The 20844-nt window shown below is 41.2% G+C and overlaps 1 protein-coding gene across 4 annotated transcripts in view; it reads right to left on the bottom strand.

The window, feature by feature from the left end:
* tjp2b (tight junction protein 2b (zona occludens 2)) overlaps nucleotides 1-20844 on the bottom strand; it is a 139240-nt gene that overhangs the window by 27450 nt on the left and 90946 nt on the right. For all 4 annotated transcript variants that reach the window (XR_013492056.1, XM_033620220.2, XM_033620218.2 and 1 more), the window contains exons 11-13: nucleotides 17290-17440; nucleotides 17014-17122; nucleotides 10674-10893 (exon numbers count right to left, since the gene is read on the bottom strand). Coding sequence is in view for 3 of the 4 variants with exons in the window: in XM_033620220.2 (XP_033476111.2) it covers nucleotides 10674-10893; nucleotides 17014-17122; nucleotides 17290-17440 (480 nt within the window). In the remaining variant the exon portion in view is untranslated. The remainder of the gene's footprint in view (nucleotides 1-10673; nucleotides 10894-17013; nucleotides 17123-17289; nucleotides 17441-20844) is intronic.

Genomic DNA, 20844 nt, shown 5'->3' with positions numbered 1-20844 from the left:
TCCCTGTATGACCAAAGTGAGAGCTGTGTCCGAATACACGTTCTTGGTGGGTGTTGGCCTCTGTCGTTGTGATATTCATGGACAGGATCTCGAGGTGCAGCCGAGTAGGGCTGTCAACGAATATTCTAAATTCGAATTTAAATTCGAATTTGAAAAAAAAAAATGGACCTTTGAATGTGAAAACTGATATTCGATTGTGGAGAAAAAAAAAAACACCACCGCAGCTGTCCTCTTTGCGAGTGGGAGGTGGGAGCGGCCACGGAGCTGCGTGGCGTGGCGCAGCTGGTGTGGATGACACAATCGGTTAACATGGGCGCTGAAAGGAAACTGGCTTCGCTTCTCGGCGCTTCGAGGCTATTCGCAGCGCTTCCGCGGGCGGTGTGGCCTGACGGGTCAGAGAGGGGGGGTGAGCGAGAGGTCCGCAGTCGTTTATAACGTAATGTTATAGATAATTGTTTTATGTGTTTTAATGTGTCGGTATGTAAATGTTTTCAAAGACGTTTATGTTGAAATAAAAATACCTACAAGTAGTTATGTTTCCTTGTATTAATACATACAAAAGTATATTTCCTTGTATTAGTTTGCCCTCTTGTGGACATAATGCGGAAAAAAAAAAAATCGAATGGTTCGAACCTATGAGTTATTTTTAGAACGAATATTCGAATGTCATTTTTGAGCAATTTTGACAGCCCTACAGCCGAGGGGAGGAAGGAGTCCGGTTTGGGACCTCAGAATTGCATCTCTGCTTTTTGAAAATTATGTGGTTCTGTTGGCTTCATCACACTGTGACCTCCAGCATGCACTGAGGCAGTTTGCAGCTGAGTGTGAAGCAGTTGGGATGAGAGTCAGCACCTCCAAATCTGAGGCCATGGTTCTCTGCTGGAAACAGGTGGATTGCCCCCTCTAGGTTTGGGGAGAGTTACTGCCTCAAGTGAGGCAATAACTCGGTAGTAACTCAAGTGAGGCAGTAACTCGGGTCTTGTTTATGAGTGAGGGTAGAAAGGAGTGTGAGATGGATCAGCGGTTTGGTGCAGCTTCTGTAGTTATGCGGGCACCGCGCCGGACCGTAGTGGTGAGGAGGGAGCTAAGCCAGAAGATGAAGCTTTCAATGTACTGGTCCATCTACGTGCCAACCTTCACCTATGGTCATGAGCTCTGGGTAGTGACCGAAAGAATGAGATTGTGGATTCAAGCGGCCGAAGTGAGTTTCCTTTGTGGGGTGGCTGGGCTCAACCTTAGAGATAGGGTAAGGAGCTTGGTCATCCAGAGGGAGCTCGGAGTAGAGCCACTGCTCCTTCGCGTCGAAAGGGGTAAGTTGAGGTGGTTTGGACATCTGATCAGACCGCTGGTAGGAGGCTCCAGGGCAGACCCAGAACACGCTGGAGGGATTACATATCTCATCTGGCCTGGGAATGCCTTGGGGTTCCCCAGGAGCAGTTGGAAAGTGTTGCTGGGGATAGGGACGTCTGGGGTGCTTTGCTTGGCCTGCTGCCCCCGCGAAATTTTTTCTGCTCTTTTCTCCTGTTTTGTCTTCTCTTGCAGAGTTTGACAACTTCAATGACACATTCAGTGATGTTAACCAATAAGAGCATGGACATCTCTTCAAAACACAAACTCACTCTGACTGACTGGGAAGAAAAAAACACAGTCCACCTTCACCGCCCAGTGACCATGAATGATTCCAGCTTCACTTCCATTCACAAAACTCTGATTGCATATGGATACTTCTGTAGTCTGGGCGTCAAGGTGTACAGTGAAGACAGTGAGCTGTGATTGGTCAGGTTTGGATGTCCAGTGTACCAAGTCTAAAAAATGTAGAATTCTATGTATTACCTAATCTGACACAGTGACCATCTGACTCACTCTCCATCAGGCACAAAGGAGAGTGTGTCTTGTTGGTTGTGGCTCTTTCCCTTTTGACTCTATATCTGCTGACATTGTTTGGACGCCCAGCAGCCAACTGTTCAGACCAAGCGGAAACCTCCAGGGCTGAAAAATGAAGGCAATGTAGAAATGCCAAAAACTGCCGTTCCTCTAATGGCCACTTGAGGCTGGCTCCAAGAACAAGTCAATCGCCATAGACCCCCTTTGTCAACAACCTGGTACAAAAAACAGTTTTGTTCTGTATAGCTAATTTCAACATTCATTGCAACTGTGCGGGGATTAAATTTTTATCTAACTTTGTTTGTGGGTGTTGTCTGTTGACAAGTTGCTACCACAGTGACAACGTTGGTTAGGTAACGTAACTATGATGAAACCCCAGATTCCAGAGTAACAGCATAACCATAGCTGTCGCTATTTCAGTTTGTTTTCAGTTCATGAAAGTCAATTGTAACCTTGTGGTTGCTTACAAAAGTCTTGTTCAGTGTTTGGTGTACTAAGATACCCTCTAAGGATGTTAGATCAGGTCAGATGTTCAGTTTTTCTGGTGAGCACATGGTTTTAAAGTGCAACATGCAGGTTAAATTTTTTTAAAAATATATAGATAATCTTGTCTGAAAATTACCATATGAGAAGTTAATTCAGAATTTATTAAGGTTTACATGACATGAGGGCACAAATTCAGAGGAAAAAGTGGCTCTTTTTAGCTCCTCTTCTAAAAATGCTTTTTTTCAACATCGCCTGATACTATGTCACGAGAGGGACTCTGCGTCCTTGATCCTGCCTCTGTCCAATGCGCAGTAGTAGGTGGTAGTGAGTCTGAGCAGTAGTAAACTTATGAGTTAGTATTTTTTCGGTTGTTAACAGTGCATTTCACCATTTGTGATTATGCTGAATTATTGTGTTTGTGCAGGTTGCACAAACTCGAGTCTGTCAGGACATCGAGTCCACCGTTTTCCAGACAGAAAAAGGAGTGGAGTTAGTTTTCGTGCATTTTGTGCAGGTGAAGAGGCGCGATTTCATGGCTTCATCTGTGACCAAAAACGCGGTCGCGTGCAGCGCTCATTTTGGACAGGAGGATTATGTTCCTGGCGGAACCCGCCCGCCCTCGCACATACCCCTGAGGCTCGGGTCTCCGCGGAGAGGGAGACCCGAGCCTCGGAGGTATGTGTGGGGGCAGGCAGGCTCCGCAGAGAGGGAGGCCTCCGTGTTTGAGACGGGAGCGGGCGGCGTGAGGGTTGATGGGCAGTGTGAGGCATGTTACGTCTGGTCTGGGGGTCAGATTCTCCACCAGAGCCCAGAAGGCATCCACCTTCCTGCAGCACATACTCTCCACAGCTGAGGACATGGGCTGGCAGTTCCCACACAAGCACCTATCATACAAAAAATTATCAGGAAATCTTTGTATCTCTCTCTCTCCCTCCCTCTCTCCCCTGCGGACATCAATACACCGTAATGTGGAGTTATAACACGCATAGCAAGATACGTATGATACAAGCTGATATTTGTGCATTAGTTTCTGTTATGGGTAAGTAGTATTAGTTATATAATACTAGCAGAAATATTGGTAGCTTTGATATAACCTAATATGTGATGGCAAACTTAATGTTGTGATGTGAACACAGCGTTAGACATCGTTAGCTGTCGTTAGCTAACGCTGGTCACTCACCAAGACACCTGCCCAGTTCTCCACTGGTTCTCCTCACACCACAGCTCTATTTCTCTCCTGTGGCCGTTATTTCTCCTAACCCTGATCTGTTCCTGGTCTCTTGGACACCTAGCAGGCTCATAATTATAAGCCTGTGGGCTGTCATATGCATATGAATGTACATTTTAAAGCTCTTCAGTCTCAAACCTAGTACTGGGATCCATAATGTTACACTCAAACGAACTCGGCTGGACTCCCTTACGCTATGTCACTTCCGGTTAGTGGGTTTTTAGATACGGAAGCAAAATTCTCTCACAAAAACGACCCCAAAAGTCACTGTAGTGTGTATATGTTTTTGTTTTTTGTTTTAATTGAGTTTCTACATCATTTTCCTACACATATTCACCATGGTCTCCAACCTGCAAGTTGGGCTTTAAGCCTGTATTTTGCTTGTGTAATTAGCATTAGCATTACCATGATGGACTGTATATGAAGATGGACAAATGCGTCTCCACTTCCCCCCACTGTACAGAAGTGAAGCTAATATATTCTGGATACGGCCGCTGCCATCTTGCTCTGGGAACATTATTCAGAACCAGAGTCTGCATAGTTGTGATCGCCATGGTATCAAGTTTCCTGCACATACACCTCTCTGACCAATTGCTAGCAGCATCACTGAATGTGAGGCCACCGACTGGCTCACACAGTTGTCAATCATGTTGTAAAATCCCCATTTTATAGCATTAAATAACTAATTAAAGCCAAACTTAGCAGAATAACGAACACTTGAACATACAGCAGCATGATAGAAACTTCCCTTAATGCTAGAAACCATCTTTGGAAAAAAATTGTATGATGTGTAGTTTGAGTTTTTAGTTTAGCTCAGGTCCCATCCACCAACATGCAGAGGGCGGGCTTTATGCCCTACACTGCAGCCAGCCACCAGGGGGGCAATCGAGATGCTTTGGCTTCACTTTTGGGGAGCTGTTATGGTGTCCATCTTTATATACAGTCTATTATTATCACGGTTAACCAAACCTGTAAATGCACTGTGCTGATCAAGCTAGCAGCTAATGTTAAGGTTATCCCCCCCCGTCACTCAAATATGGTCACTTTTGGCTCCAAAAATCCAAGATGGTGACGGCCAAAATACCAAACTCAAGGCTTCAAAACAGGAGTCCCCAAGCCAATGGATGACGCCCCGGTGGCTACGTACATTATTTTAAGTCTTTGGTGAAAATTGGTTTGATTAGGGTTTTTTTTTTTCTATGTCTATATTGTGGCTGTACTTTATGTCTTTTGCTGCCTCTGTCTTTTATTGCTGACAACTTTGTGTCATTTCCTTTAGATAAATGCTATAAACTTAGCTATTAACTTAACAAATTCTGCATGCAGCTAGTTTTAAAGTACACACTCATTTTCAATGTGAACATGTGGTACAATCAAAACAGACAAGACTCACACCAAAGCATACAACTGGGACATGTGTTGTCTCACACCACAGATTTACTCAGCCTCTGGGCTCTGGACCTGTAATTACAGCAATCCTCTGGGGACAATTAGTGTAATGCTACTGGAGTGCAGCAATGCTGTGCATCCTTCTTCCTAGTTGTGTGTCACTGAAAGAGGCTTGTTAAGTGAGATTCAGAGGGCCATGTTCACAGAATAGCTCACACTTGTATGTAACAATCTTTAGCCCTATACACACAGGATTAGTATTACCAAGGGACATAAGTTGATTTAGAAATGTCTTGTGAGGCATTTGCATAGGATAAGCGAAGTCTGTATTTTACTTAGATTTACTGACAGTGTCCCCCGAATATGATGTCAAGGCTCTGCCTAACATCTGCTTTATGGACGGCAAGAGCAATCCTGCTATGAAGAAAAACAGGCATTTGACGCACAAAGAGACACTTAATTTAATTGCTGTGTGGGTTGGGTCTGTGTAATGAGATGAGCTTCTGAATTTGCACCCGAAATGCTGTCAAAGTTTGATTTGTTATTGCCAACGCAGCCCAATAATTCTCGACCAGAAAAGAGGCAGATTATTTCTCTTTAATTATATTCTGAACCCTGTATAGTGACCTATTTGGTTTGTGGGTATTTGACCTTACCTAGTGATGACATTCAGACACTTTGGTTCTGTGCTATTTTTGAACGAAGCAGTGACACTGTGTGAGGTGTCATGGTGACATTGCATTGCTCCGGGCTGTGACTCTCAGTAGAAGACTGACTGACTGCAGACCAGGTGGCTAGCAGCTGAACTCAGAACTTTAATTTATCAAAGCACATAGCAACACAGCACAGCCGTGTATAGATGGGATCAGTAATACGGGAGCAAAATATAATTAAATGTTTGATCTACTGTTATAATAACTGTGTGTTTGTATGCCTTTGATTAATTTAAAACTGCAGGTGAGACTAACATGAAACTTAGAGGAAAATTCATACTCTAGACCTGATTTTGACTAAAAAAAAAAAAAAAAATTAAAAAAAAGACAGTAGGCAGATAGAAACTCCCAACACAGCAGTCTAAATATTCCACCAATTCAAGCCCAGAAAGGATGGAGGAGGGAGAGCAGCCAGGTGAATGTGAGGACAGCAGAGAAAGAGATAAGATATTTAAAAAGATGTTAGAAGAAACATGAGAAACATGAGAAGGTGGTGGTGGAGGAAAAGATAAGAGAGAAGATTAAAGGATCAGAGGAAGAATGGTTGGCTGGACAGACGTCAGATGTGACAGCTGGTCTTTTCAGATAAGTGGCTGTCCAGTGGCCAGGAAAGACCTCTCTGATCCACTATTCTGATCTCATTCAAGTTCATTTACTGCAAAGAATATTAATGGCGGAGAAAGGAAAAACTGTAACTGTCACCTGCTAATCTGTTCACACAATCTGTGAATGTACTACTGCAGGGCTGAAATAAACTAGAATTACCACCCCATGGTTGTATGCCTCTGTGCACCAGTCAAGTTTCTCTTACAGTTTACATCCATGTTTGTGAAAACATGGATGCTTCACATCCATTGTCCCCCCGACAGCACAGAGGATCTACAGTGCTGTGAAAAAGTATTTGCCCCCTTCCTGATTTCTTATATTTTCGCATATTTGTCACACTTAAATGTTTCAGATCATCAAACAAATTTAAATATTAGACAAAGATAACCCAAGTAAATACAAAATGCACTTTTTAATTGATGATTTCATTTATTAAGGGAAAAAAGCTGAAAAATATGAATATTGATTAAAAATATAAGAAACCATGAAGGGGGCAAATACTTTTTCACAGCACTGTATACAATCATCACTGTTTCAAGGTCAATCAATCAATCAATTTTTTTTATAAAGTCCAATATCACAAATCACAATTTGCCTCAGAGGGCTACAGCATCCCTTTGTCCTTAGGACCCTCGCATTGGACAAGGAAAAACTCCCCCAAAAAAACCTTTTAACGGGGGAAGGTGGGCACCTAAGATTAGCGTCACTAATTAAGTATCCAGCCAAAGATTTCCCTTTTCTGTTCCTGAGATATAACATTGAAGTGTTTTATACGGAACATTATGATGCCACAGCGAAAATGTCCTTTGACCTTTTGGATATAAAATGTCATCACTTCATTATTTTATCCTTTTAGACATTAGTGTAAAGTTATGTCATAATTAGCATATGAATTCTTGAGTTATGGCCAACAACATTTCGTGAGGTCACAGTGACCTTGACCTTTGACCTTCAACTACAAAATTCTAATCAGTTTATTCTTCAGTCCAAGTGGACATTTGTGTCCAGTTTGGAGAAATTCCCTCAAGGTGTTCTTGAGATATCATGTTCTCAAGAATGAGACAGATGCAAGGTCACACTGATCTTGACCTTATACCAGTTAAATACAATCAGTTCATTGTTGAGTCCAAGTGAACATTTGTGCCAAATTTGAAGAAATTCCCTCATAGTGTTCTTGAGATATCATGTTCACAAACAAGCGATATAGACGAAGTCACCTTGACCTTTGACCTACAATCACCAAAAACTAATCAGTTCATTGTTGAGTCGAAATGGATATTGGTGTCAAATTTGAAGAAATTCCCTTGAAGTGCTTTTGAAATGTCATGTTTATGGGGATGGGATGGACAGATGTACGTATGTACTATGTACTTCATGGCCACGGCCGTCAGTGCAGGGGCTTTAAAAAAAAACATATACCGTGAGAATTTTGAGACTGGGTTGGGAAACATTTTCACTCTATGAGAGAAGATACTTAATGATGATCATGATTTTACACTCATTGATATATACCAGCCAAATCTCCAAAAGAAAATGTTGGCATTGTACATTTCTGCAAACCATGGATATGTTACATTTGTACATTTCATATGTATCACATCAATGTTTCCAAAGTTATGGCATGATACCTAGGCTAGATGCCTGCCAAACTCTTGCCAAGCATGTAGCACACATGTAGGTATAGTGTGATATACACGTTGCTAGGGCTGCTCGATTATGGAAAAAAACATAATCACGATTATTTTGGTCAATATTGAAATCACGATTATTTACACGATTATGTCTTTGAATTTGGAACAGCATTTATTGAACATGTTTGGAACAGCATTTATTGAACATGTTAAAAAACACTCTCCTGTTAAATATATAAAAATATCTTGTAATGTAGTAGCAGGGTCCGACGTTAAGGTTTTTTCCTACTTGCCCTATCAGGCAAGTACTTCTCAAATCTACTTGCCCCATCTAAATTCTTACTTGCCCTGCTTAAGAGGTTCTTTTTCTGGCTGTGTGGTGCATATTTTCGCTCATAACTTATATCTTACGTCAGCAGAGATGATCAGCCAATGGAGGCAGCAGCACATAAAAAAGCAGCACACTGCAACTGGCCCCTCCGAGGACAGAAACAGGAGAGGAAATACACGATTACAGGCCTGGAATTAAGTCATTTTTAGGGCAAGGCCACTTTGGCCTTTGATAAATACAAATTTATTGGGGCATCACGGCCAAAATGTGGGGCACCAAGGCCAAAACAAATGGCGCAATAACAATATGTGCTAATTACATTGAATGAAGACAAAACAATATATGTGTTAAAAAACAGCACTGAGTTTATTAAAACTGGGTGTGCATGACTGGGGATATATCTAGTTTCTTGTTGTTTTGATTCATGTCCCTTATTTTTTAAGTCTTTGAAATCTCTTTATTCTTTTGTTATCTCCTAGTTACTAAGAAATTATTATTAGAAGAAGATTCCTTATTGTCCTTTCTCAGCACATAACATACATTGCAACGAAATTTGACCTCTGTATTTGACCCATCCTACTGTATACACTGGGAGCAGTGGGCAGCTGCAGTACAGCATCCAGGGACCAACTCCAGTTCTTTTGCCAATGCCAGTGGTCAGGGTCACTGACAGGAGTATTCACCTAACATAGCCTACATATCTTTAATTATATAATTATTCATATGTCTGTATGTATATTTTTACATAAATTCCCAATATTTTATTTGCCTTTAAAAAAATCCTCTTCCTTCATTTAATTAGACAGTGTTTATTGTATTGTATTATATGTATTAATTCTCTACAGAATCTTGTATGTTCTTTAATGTGTGTTCAATTTATTAAAAGAAAAAACAAAAAAACGTTTTGGTGAATCCTGCAGCAAAGTGAGCTGTCTTCCTTAGAGATGATCTTTGCCTCCCAGTTTGTTCCTGGCGGCAGAGCAGAGTGAACCATCTTCCTTCTCAGAGGATCTTTGTCCCATCTCCGTGTACGCAGTGTAAACATCTTTCGCTGGTGATTTGACAGTCACTAGAAGCACATTATGACCCTTTGTAAAAGTTTCTGTGTGGTAACTGTGCTAACATGAGCTAACGTTAGCGGCTAAGGACTGAGAGGCTGTCCGGTAACATTATGTGTGTGTGCATGTGTCTCGGAGTGTCAGTAACGTTATGTTAACTTAGCCGTAGCCTTGCTATGCTGTTTGTCATAAAACACAGGGCATGCTACACTGGCCGTATGGGTAGGAGGGGCATTACGGCCACACACCGGGGACTCCACGGCACTGGCCGTTTGGCTGTGGTATAATTCCTGCCCTGCGATTAGAAATAATAAAAATAAAAAATCCGAGTTGGTGCTGCTTGCCCGATTGGGCATGTCTGCGCAGGGACTGCTGATATTTTTACTTGCCTCGGGCATTCGGGCAACCGTTAATGTCGGACCCTAAACTGTTGTAGGCTACTGCACTCAATCTTTTGAAAACGAGAAATAAATAAAATACAATAAGAGACAGATACTTCAATAAATGAAGGGGTTCTACCTTTTTTATCAACCAAGCGACGCTGCTCAGCCTCACCCTCTGTCATCTTTACACGTGCTTAAATCGCCGGCCTGGATCTCCACTCTCCACACACATGGGGGCGGGGGCGTAGCGGTTGAGTTGCGCATGCGCGTCTCAGAACGGAAACACCAAATAATTGTTTTTCCTCGATTATATGAATTTTGAGATCGTCTGGAGCCAAAATCGTAATCACAATTAAAATTCGATTAATTGAGCAGCCCTACACGTTGCAGTTTGCAAGACAACACAGAACTGTAACCATGTATGTACACTCATGTAGCCTATGTCAAAGCACTAGAGGTGTGAATGTTTTTTCTGATGGTATCAACAAGATAATGTTAACATTTGCACACAAAAAGGAGAGTTAATGAAAAAACAGAGAAAAAGAAGGAATGGAAAGAGAGATATGCATTTATCAACCGGCAGTCCAGCACTGAACCTATGGACTTCTGCAGCAGCTGCTCCACTACAAACATCTGGATTCCACTGGCACTGCAGTTGCATCCTTTTTAAATGTATGACGCTTTTTTTCTTTTTTTTTTACATTATGGACAACTTGTTGAAATTTAATTATGTTTAATCATATTATTATTTTCTTGGCCTTGTTCTGAACCTCTGACATCATTGAAAATGAATGTGTAAACGTTTAAAATTAAGACTACCTTTGTTTTAGAGGGAAAACAGCTCTGTGACTTTTGCTGAACATCAGTATGTGATTATAGCCCTTGGTCTTTGGTGATGCTGGTACAGTTAATAAACTTCATTGGCTCCGTCAGCCCCTAAAAAGAGAGCAACTAATGGTCCTACCTGCTCTTGTTGGGGATGATGCCCTTCTCCAGTAGCTGCTTGTCCTTGCCAACACGAATTGCCAGCCAGTTGCCAAGCTTGCCGTCATACAGAGTGTCCACCACCTTAAAGATGTCCCCCCGGCTGAAGGCCAGGCTCTGAGGAGTCTCCTTCTCGTACTCAAAGTGGGTCCGGATGAAGAAGGAGTCTCCACGCCCCGACACCAAGATATCATTATAGACTAGACACACCAAAAAGTGAGAGAGAAAGAGAAATGAGTATTAAACCACTGACCATTAAACTCTGTTTGAAGCTACTTGAGGTTATCATTCTTTTCCAAGTTAAAGTGAAGGCTGATACCGCTGCAGTCTGCATTTATTGTAACATAATAATTCACACTTTATTCAGAGTCGACAGAAGCAAAATAAAACTCACAAAAGCCGTCTTGGTTCGTCTTTCCACTGTTCAAACAATTACCAACTGATTTTGTTAAAATAAACCCTCAATTCAATGAGTTTGAAAGCATGCTGGCTCTAAACACGCTTAAATTGCTGTTTATTTAAGTGGAGTCTGGTGTTTGGCAAAGGGGCTGTTTCTGCTTAAATCAAAAGGATCTTACTCTTTCACAGAAAGGTCCACCTCTGTAGGGATCATTTCTATAATGCTGTCAGTGACTTTTAGTAACAATGTGAGCCTGTCAGTGGCCAAAACAAGAATTTTGGTTTGACATAAATTGATGGCGCTCAATTGACCTCAGGGACTACATTGCATCTGGTTTGCTGCTGCTGGCTGCAGTCGTTTGCTCCATTCTGGACCAGTTTCAAAAACTGTTGTCTCCATTAATCACTTAGAGATGAAAACAAGGGAAAATATAGGGTCCAGGTTGAGAAATATAAAAGCTAGCCTTTAAAAACAAGTTAATTATTGGTCAATATGAAATAAAATACCATAACAATGACATTATGCTTATGCACACATTGCAAAAGGTACCCCATACAGTCCAGGTTGAAAAATCCTAAAGTTACCCTTTAAGGCCTCTAGTTTCCCGGCGCGGCACAGGGTGGCACAGGGTGGTGAACCCCGCGCAGAGCTAGTGTCCAGCAGCGCAACCCGAGGCGCGCTCAGTTTGGTAGTGACAGTTTCGTGCCAAAAGGCTTCACTGAAGGTGTGCTAAAAGCTCACCAGCTGAAACCAGGTCTACTGTCAGCGCAGGGGGAGCGCAGCCGGTGTAAGTGGAAGTTTGGCTGACCGGCGGACAGTGCGCACACGTCACCAAAACCTCACAGGCAGGTTTCCAGAATATCAGGCACATTAACAATGCAATAAATACCCTAAAAACCACTATTCAATGCAACTATCTGCAATCAGCACATAAATGTATCTCTGTATCGACTGTCCCGTCACATCTGATGTCAGATCAAAGGGGATTGGCACCGTTTGGCACGTTTGGCACGCGTAATGGAAACCCAACCTGATTTGATTAACACAGCTGCAAACCAATGAGTTCACATCCCTCTCAGCCAACCACAAACAGCCACAGCATCAGATAGGGAGTATATATTCAGCATCTGTCATCTTAGAAAAGTCAAAAGAAAAGAAACAGAGTGAGACTGCAAGAGAGAAAGAGAGAGCGTGCGTGCATGAGAGAAACGCAACATTCATTTACAATTGTGGTGACCTCCTCCCAGGCTACCTTTGCATCATCAGCCCGTGGAGTTTCTGCTTGCAGTTCCTTATATTCAGACACTGCGAGCTTGGACCTCCCGGACCAAAACATCAGTTTCCTCCTGGGAGAAGTTTGGCCGTCTGACGCTGCTGCTCTCTTCTGCCATGGCGAATTGAGTAAACTCTCATTACGCCTTAGCGCGGCGCATTTAAGGGCGAGGAGAGGGGCTCATTTGATTGGTGTGATGTGAATCAGCTGTGTAAAACCCACTCCACGCCTTCTCTGCTCCCTCTTTCTGACTTGCGCAGGTAGGAGGGACGGAGGTGGGAAAGAGGAGTAGCTGCGCCAGCGCGCACGGTGTGCCAAACTTGCAAAATCCGCCTGGCCACACCCAGTTGCCACCTCGCCTGGTCTGCGAAACTAGAGACCTAAGTGTTAAAACGATTGATGATGTGGGAACCAAATTTCTCACTGAGATGATCTGATCAGCTTTATTTTCTCTGGCATGTTTCATGTGGCATTTCCATTAAAGGTTCCCTGTGGAGCTTTTGACCTCTCGTCGTGCTATAGAGCTGTGAGTGGATCCTGGTTTCATTTATAGTGTACATACATGTGAGGATGCATATGCATACTGTGCGCACGTGGGTGATGTGATGCACACTCCCACCAATGGTTTCACACTATTTCACCAATATATAGGTGGTGGCAACATGTCAAGATATGCTGCAATATGCCAGGGAAGAAGAAGACTGCAAGCAAGCATGGATGCAAACAATGCTGGATTAAAAATACTTGTTTTATGATGAAGGAAATGGACTTAACATATTTGTTAGAGCTTGACACACAGTGAGTTTTGGTGAGTAAGACACAATGAAAATCTAAAGTTTATCCTGAACTAATCAACTCATTTATTGACAGAGCTGTTATTCTGATGTTTAATAATAATTGGCCCCATATCAACAGTGAATTGTAGTATTGTGTTGTTTTGTATGAGCTCTAATACAGCCCCTGAAGCCCAGGAGAGACAATGATCAGAATCAGACCAGGTTTTGGTCTTAAATCAACACAGCGGTTACTATTTCCCGTATATACGATTACTTGTGATCATAAATCTGAAATACCACTCCTGGGGTCCTTGATTACAACTGAGCCATTTCCATTTGTTGAATAATGTCAATGTGTGCAGTTGAAATCTTAAAAGAACTAGTCAGTGGGGTAGTTTTAGGTTAGACTTTTTTGTTACATGCACTGTTTCAAAGGTCAGGAATGAACTCCTGTGCTCAAATTTCCAGTCTTATTTGTACAATCAAAACAAAATGTGCATATTTGTGTGACTGTTGCATGGAAATACACTTTACAGCTTGCTCCAGGCTCCTGCGAGGCTTCCTGATTTGATATGTGTGGTCCGACAAAGCGCTGACCCAAAAGGACCAACAGAGGCAACAGTCATACTGACTACAATCCACTGCTGCCAACCCTGGCTGACTGCACACTGTAGACTCAGCTGCAGCATATATTCAGTCTGCTTTCATCTCACACTGATAAAATACATAAAACAAAAGCCTACCCTTGCATAACCTTCCTCTAGTTAAGTACTCATCCAAAAACCTTCAAAGACTACCTGAATTATTTTAAGCAGTGGCTTTGAGTCCACAGGACATGTTTTTTTCTGTCTATTATGAATGTTTTAATGATCCTCTAAAAGCATTTTGGCAAGCAGTCTTTATTGAAACAGCAGCTTTGGCAAAAAATATTAGCCTGATCCATGTGTCATCATGGAGCAGGATTGGGTTGCACCAGGCATTTGTGAATCCATCACTAAGTCCTTAAAAACTGCTCAGTTACAAATTAATAAATTAACAAATCTGGTTGCACCATTTAACACAATAAAAGAAAAAATAGCTGAGCATTTTGGAAAATATGCTTGGCCATTTTCTTGCTGAGTTAGAGGAGACTCTTGACACCACTGGCATTAGCGTCCAGTAAATTTGAACCTTAGCTGAAAACTGGAAACAGGGAAAAAAAGCTAGCCTGACTCTGTCAAAAGGTAACAAAATCCACAAACAAGCACCTCCACCACCCACTAATTAAGCTGTTATATCTCATTTGTTTAATCTGTACAAAAACCTAAGTACTAAAACAACATGTTGTGGTTTTACTGGAGATTATGTGTTAGACTATTTTTTAGCCAGGAACAGTGACTTCCAGAAGTCTTGTCAACCCCTATGAAGTTGCTGAACTCCATGGAGATTCCAGGGAGTGACCAGGCAAGAAAGAATCCATATGCTTCATATATGTTTGCAGCAAGGTACTTTTGTAAGTTGGTTTAGTTAGCAGTTGCCTGTTATCAGATGTAAATATGCATAACAACTTGTGGTGTTTCCCAAGGTCCTGCCCTGGGTTCTATTTTGTTTGCAGTGTACAGTATATCCTTGGGCAGAAAATTAGAACATTAAAATTATATTTTATCACTGTTATGCAGATGACATTCAATTGTATATCTCCTTTAACCCTCAAAACATTGCAAAATTTAATATCAGGCAAAAACTACTAGGTGTCAAGGGTCCTCTGATCAGAGCTTGTGGGTTGTTCCTTGTTTCAGGGCTGGAGGGATCAAAAACCAAAGGTTGTCACCCTAAACTGTGGAACTGTCACCAAGCTACCAGACTCCATTGAGAAACAGTAATTTAAGCTTGCTGAACATAGGAACTGCTGGGCTACCACTGACTTGATTGGTTAGTTAGTTTGTGTTATTGTGTGACTTTAATGAATCCAATCTAACCATTTTAAATGCCAAAGTCACACAATAATGCAAACGAAATTACTGATCTATGCAGCGTTAGACCAGCAGCCCCCATGTTCAGCAATGTTAAATAACTACTTTTCTCAGTGGAATCAGGTTTTGAAGAGAGTAATGTAACGGCTTTAGCTCCCCATCGGAAACTGCTGTCTGACAGCAAGGTAAGGTGGTGAAAAAAATTCTAAATGAAGCATACACTTAAACTGATATTGATTATTTTAGGTGGTACTTGTTTTTAGGTGTCTAAAATAGGTTTTGTTGCTGACCCATGCACAGCAGAACATTGCTTAGCTGCTGTGTCAGACTCCAGCCTGCTTCTCCAAACTGGGGGCGTGTTGACTAACATCTACTGTATGTAATACACTGACTATGGATAAGTACCCCATACAACCCCACTTCAAAAGATCTAAACTACCCCTTTAAGAAATACCATTAAAACTGAAACAAGTTTCAGCTTATGCAAATGTACAAATACACATATATTTGTGTTACTGTGCTTATGAGGACCTTGTATAGATTGTATTTGTCCAGAAATATAAATCTAACCACATCATCCAAAATTCCTTCCTATCCGAAATGACCCTTACAGTCACCACCCTGACCTTTCTTATCTCATCCACTACCAGACTATTTTCATGTGAGGACTTGCCAGCTCACTCTGATGACCTTAAATGCCCTCTCAACAGTGCTGGGCATTGAAGAGTCGCACAGTTTTCCTATCAGGTCAATGCTCTGCTTCATTGTGTGATGTGTTTTTGTTTTAGAAATAGATTTGTCCAATAAAAAGGCCAAAGCCCCCCTTTTTTCAGATCCACAAGCTCAAGGGGCCAATGTGCCGATTATGTAACACAGTTGGAGGCATGTGCCCATGTGTGTCACGGTTGGCTGAACCAAAACTAGCCTGATCTGGTCTAAAAGCCTTGGGGGACCAAGCTGGTATCTCCATCATTAAATGGAAACAACAGAGAGAGAGAGAGAGAGAGAGAAGAGAGACTATAGTCCTGAGGTGTGAGTGTGACAGCTGGCAGTGCATTATGGGACAGTACACTGTGTTCTGGGATATTCCACAGGTTGCTGACATGCCTACAACAAAGTCAGTTAAAACTGCTTAGATTAACACCTTCCATTATTTTGGTATTCAAAGAGCTACAATACTACAATACTTTCTCATTTCCCTGCCTGTGTGTGGTTCTCAGCTCCAAGCCCAGTGGCTCCTACTGCAGATGGAAATCTTTAAACGAATGAAATAAGGCTCAATCATTTTTTTAAACAGCTGGTCATAGATTTTAACAAATGTAACTCAAACAAGAGTAAACAGTGCATTTGTTGGGGACTATTTTCAGCAGCAGATTAATCCACATTTGGTGCTCTAGTGAGTATTTGGGGCAGCAGGACAGTGTATGTGTGTGTGTGTGTGTGTGTGTGTGTGTGTGTGTAGCAGAACGGTTAAAATTGTAAAAAATGTAAAGTTTGTCCTGAGGGTGATACTAGACAAAACCTATAAGCCAAAAGGACTTACTTACTTACTTACTTGGAAACATGAATATGCTCAGTAGACTTCCTGGCAATCTATAAAATTATTAAATTAAGAGATATCTTGAAAGTTATGTGAACATTTTGGCCTGAAGGGTATAAGAAAAAAAGAAAGGTTCATCTTCTGAGGAGCATGAATGTGCTCATAAAATGTCACGCTAACCTGCCTGATCTGATAGACTGTGAAATGTCTTGTCTAAAAATGGAACCTTTGGCTTTATGATGGTACTGGATGCCGGACGGCTCCTTTTATAGACAGAGAAAAATTGTGTTATTGGTTAAAGGATGAACTGTGTTCTTGATGTCTATTTTATTAATGTGAGAAATGTAACTGACTATGTTTCTGTGGAGGGAATGTTTACCATCAGGTTTGCTCTGTGCCAGGATGGTGACCACTTCCCCTTTAGGAATCTCCAACAGGAAGAGCACTGCTTCTTCTCTCACTACACCTTGAAAATCCACATTGTTCACCTTTAACATGCAAACAAAGGGTACAATAATTAGGACTGTTTGCTATTCAGGTGATAACACTCATTTTTCTTCTGTAAACTCACATTCACAACATCATTTTAACTGTGGCTTGTCTGAGCTTATTATTGTTTATGAAATCTAAATAAGTTCTGTCTTAAGTGGTTTACCTTTAGGATTTGATCTCCGATGCGCAGGCCCTCCTCTTCAGCAGGACTGCCCTCTTGAACACTAGCAATGAAGATGCCAACATCATTACCTCCTGCCAGCCTCAGCCCCACGCTGTCTCCCTTCTGGAAATTCACCATCACTGTGTTCGGTCTACAGGAGGGGACACACATGCTGCCATTAACAATATGTGCCTGGTTTTATTAACATTGTCCCAAAACAGTGCCATACTGTCAAATATCAAATTGTAAATGGAAATAAAATATTCTTTGACTAAAGTGGTCCTGACTGAAGTGTGATTTCAGCCTTGTGCACCTGTTTGATGGGGCAGAATGTATCACGTCTGTGTCTGAAAAATTGCTGCAGTGGCCTCAGTGTATATCTTCATATATTTCTGGCTGTGTTGATTTGCTGTATCTCCCATCCAAATTTTCATTTTTCCCTTGTAAATATGGTCAGCATCAACAGGTAGCATACTGACAGGACCAACACCAACATATCAACTACCAGGCTGTAAATAAGATGTAAAATGCACGCCAGTTTTTCTATGCTTTTGTGTCAATCTGACTAATGGGAATAACAATTTTTGAAACTGGTTCAGTATTCAGAGAAAGCGCTGCAGCTGGTAGTGGCAAAACAGGCTGCAATGTAACCACTTAAAGCATGTTTTCCCTGTCAATTCACATCCACTAAAAGTGATTGTTTTTGCCTGATAGGCTCAGGTTGTTACTTAAAGTGTCTGGCAACATTATGGAAAGGATCCCTACAGGAACAGACCTGTTTGTTGAAGAGTAAAATCCTTTTTGTTTAACCAGAAACAGCCCTGAATTTGCCCTTTAAATAAGCAGTAATTTTAGCGTGAATAGGGCCAGCATATTTTCACATCTAACTGGGTGAATTAAGGACTAATTTCAACCAAACCAGGTGGTGGTTGTTGGAACAGCGGAAAGACAAAGTAGGATGATGTTTGTAAGTTTTACTTCCTTTTGTTGACTCTGAATGAAGTGTGTTTTATGATGATAAAATTAGTGTTTATTTAAATGAAATCTGGTGGGATTGGCAATCGTGATTTCTGACTGTTTAGGATTAAATAAAATGGAGATTACTCCTTGACAAAAAGCTGTGTGTAGAAATACGTTCCATAAGATGTCAGACACCTCAAACAGTAATCTAAACACATCAGTTGTGAAAACAAGCACTTTTAGTGGACGTACACTGACAGTTTAAACACGCCCCAAGTGGATACATTACAGTCTCTTTCTCCTCCATACTGGACTAATTTCAAAAACTATTTTCCCCATTAGTCATGTACATATTTACTGTCAGTATACCTGTTGCTATATATTCCTCAATGCAATTCTTTGCCTTTGACAAATGTTAAAATGGCAGTATGCAACACATGAAAACATAATTATTTCGGCTTTGTTTTTGAGAAACCATGGCTCTAACACTACAGAACCCATTAGCAAAGTTTGCCATGGAGAAGAAGCCAGCTGGAGGCATGACTCAGAGCTTTGCAACGCTGTATCATTGCAGTTGAGAACAAAACACCCACAACTGACCCAGAATTTGAAAGTGAGCTGATTTTATCTGCAGTCTGTTTTGAGTTTTCTCAACACTGCCATCTTTATTGTTGGTGGATTTATAGGTAACTTCTCCTGCTCTTCATTTACCTTTAACCTTTAAAAAACATGGATCGACTTCCCTACAGTACCTTGGTGGCCTTCTCTCCTCCAGTGCTGACACAGAGAAAATACATCGTTAAATCAGCTGCATCAGCGTTAGAGAACTGAGAACATGCAAGTGGAAACAACACTGTTCATTTACAAGACAGTAATTCATCCCACTCTGCTGTATGGACCAGATACCTGGTCTGTATTGCTAGTTCAGCCAGCAGAGTTTCATGTCACATAACAATGTCTATGGGGAAAATAAAATAAAAAGATTTTTACTTTTTAATTAAAATACTGGAGCTCATTCCAACTCTACTGTTTTCTGTTGTTTCCAATTAGCAGTAGTGGAAAATAACAAAGTATGTTTACAAGGACTGTACTTAACTATAATATTGAGGTATTACTTCATTTGAGTATGTCATTTTCCTGACACCACACAAGCAGTCACCTCAGTCCTCTCAGGGAGACTTCCCACTCACTGGGTTTGGTTCCTTTATAATGTCTGCCAGCATCCACACACCACCTTTCCCACACAGCACACTGAATTACTAACATCACTGACCTCACTGACACCCATTTATCATCTTCTTTTAAAAATTGAATTCATGTTGAAAATGAGTCCATTCATTTCAGTGCATTAATATACAAGTAAAAAAGCACTAAAGCAGCCATCTTCTGCATACTGAGTACTTTTAGTACAAATTTTTGATATGTTTGTAGTTTCACTAGCCAGAGTATTTTATAGTATATTTATCCTCTTTGGATCAGTAAAGACTTTGTATACTTCTTTCACCATTAATTGTTAGTAAGCGAAAGTAAAGTACATGAGTTCCTGTGTACAAACAGCTTGTTCTCATTCTCAGGTTGTCAATTACGGACACTTTGTCATTCAGTACAGCATGTGATATCAACAGCAAAGGGAGCGTTCAGTGGTTTAATGAGACACACCAGGCTTTCAACTAACTTGGATGGGTCAGACAAAACTGGACTTTCACCACGAAGGCCAGAGTTTGTGTCTCATTTGAAATCAAAAGCCAAGGTTATTAAATATAATTAACATACCTACGTCCCGTGTGAAACCAAATTTTACCATTGTTTTAATTAAACGTTACATAATTTATGTACGGTTGTCGTCTCACAGACGTCACCCACTGATATAAATGAATCATGTTACATAACAAAGATACTTATTTTAACCAAAAACATAATCTTTTTCTCTAAACCTAACTGTTGTTGCCTGAACCTAACAGTGACTTTTTCATCGCATCAACTACACGTTACAAAGCAATAAAACTGTGCGTCACATAGACACACAAAAGGCTGCCCTGAGGCACTAAGGGGCATGACAAAGTGTCCGTATTTGACGCCATGGAAATGACAACAGGTTGATGCTAATTGCCAAAACAGTATCATATGGCAATTACTACAGTACACACTATATAGTTAGTGTCACAGAGCAGGGTGAACAGAGCTGCTGCTCATAGTTGTAATGATTTGACCTTTACACTGTGGAAAGAAGTGACATCATTATATGCTGCTGTGGAGTCTTGCAGGTCTTTATGTGTCATGTCATGATGTCAACCAGAGTCTAAAATACACCTGACTATATACACTTTTTTATACATCCCCATCACCAACAGTAAGTCAAGTTGAAGACAGTTCCTGCAGCGGTGCTGTTCTAAATGCCAAGAGCAGAGCTCAAGCCATAACATAATCATTTCCAATGTATTCAGTGCCCAGAGACATGAAGCATACTGTACATTCCTTGAGTTGGCACAATTAGTACGGGTTGAGGTGGATTCATGTACTGAGGATGTGAAGGCCTCAGAATAATTCTGGTCTGATGTACAAACCCTTTCACATGATTATGAATAAAACATAATT

The sequence above is a fragment of the Epinephelus lanceolatus genome, chromosome 9 (assembly GCF_041903045.1).
Source record: "Epinephelus lanceolatus isolate andai-2023 chromosome 9, ASM4190304v1, whole genome shotgun sequence".
Taxonomy (NCBI): Eukaryota; Metazoa; Chordata; class Actinopteri; order Perciformes; family Serranidae; genus Epinephelus; species Epinephelus lanceolatus.
The sequence above is the reverse complement of the archived record's forward strand: the minus strand, read 5'-3'. Positions and strand labels throughout refer to the sequence as shown.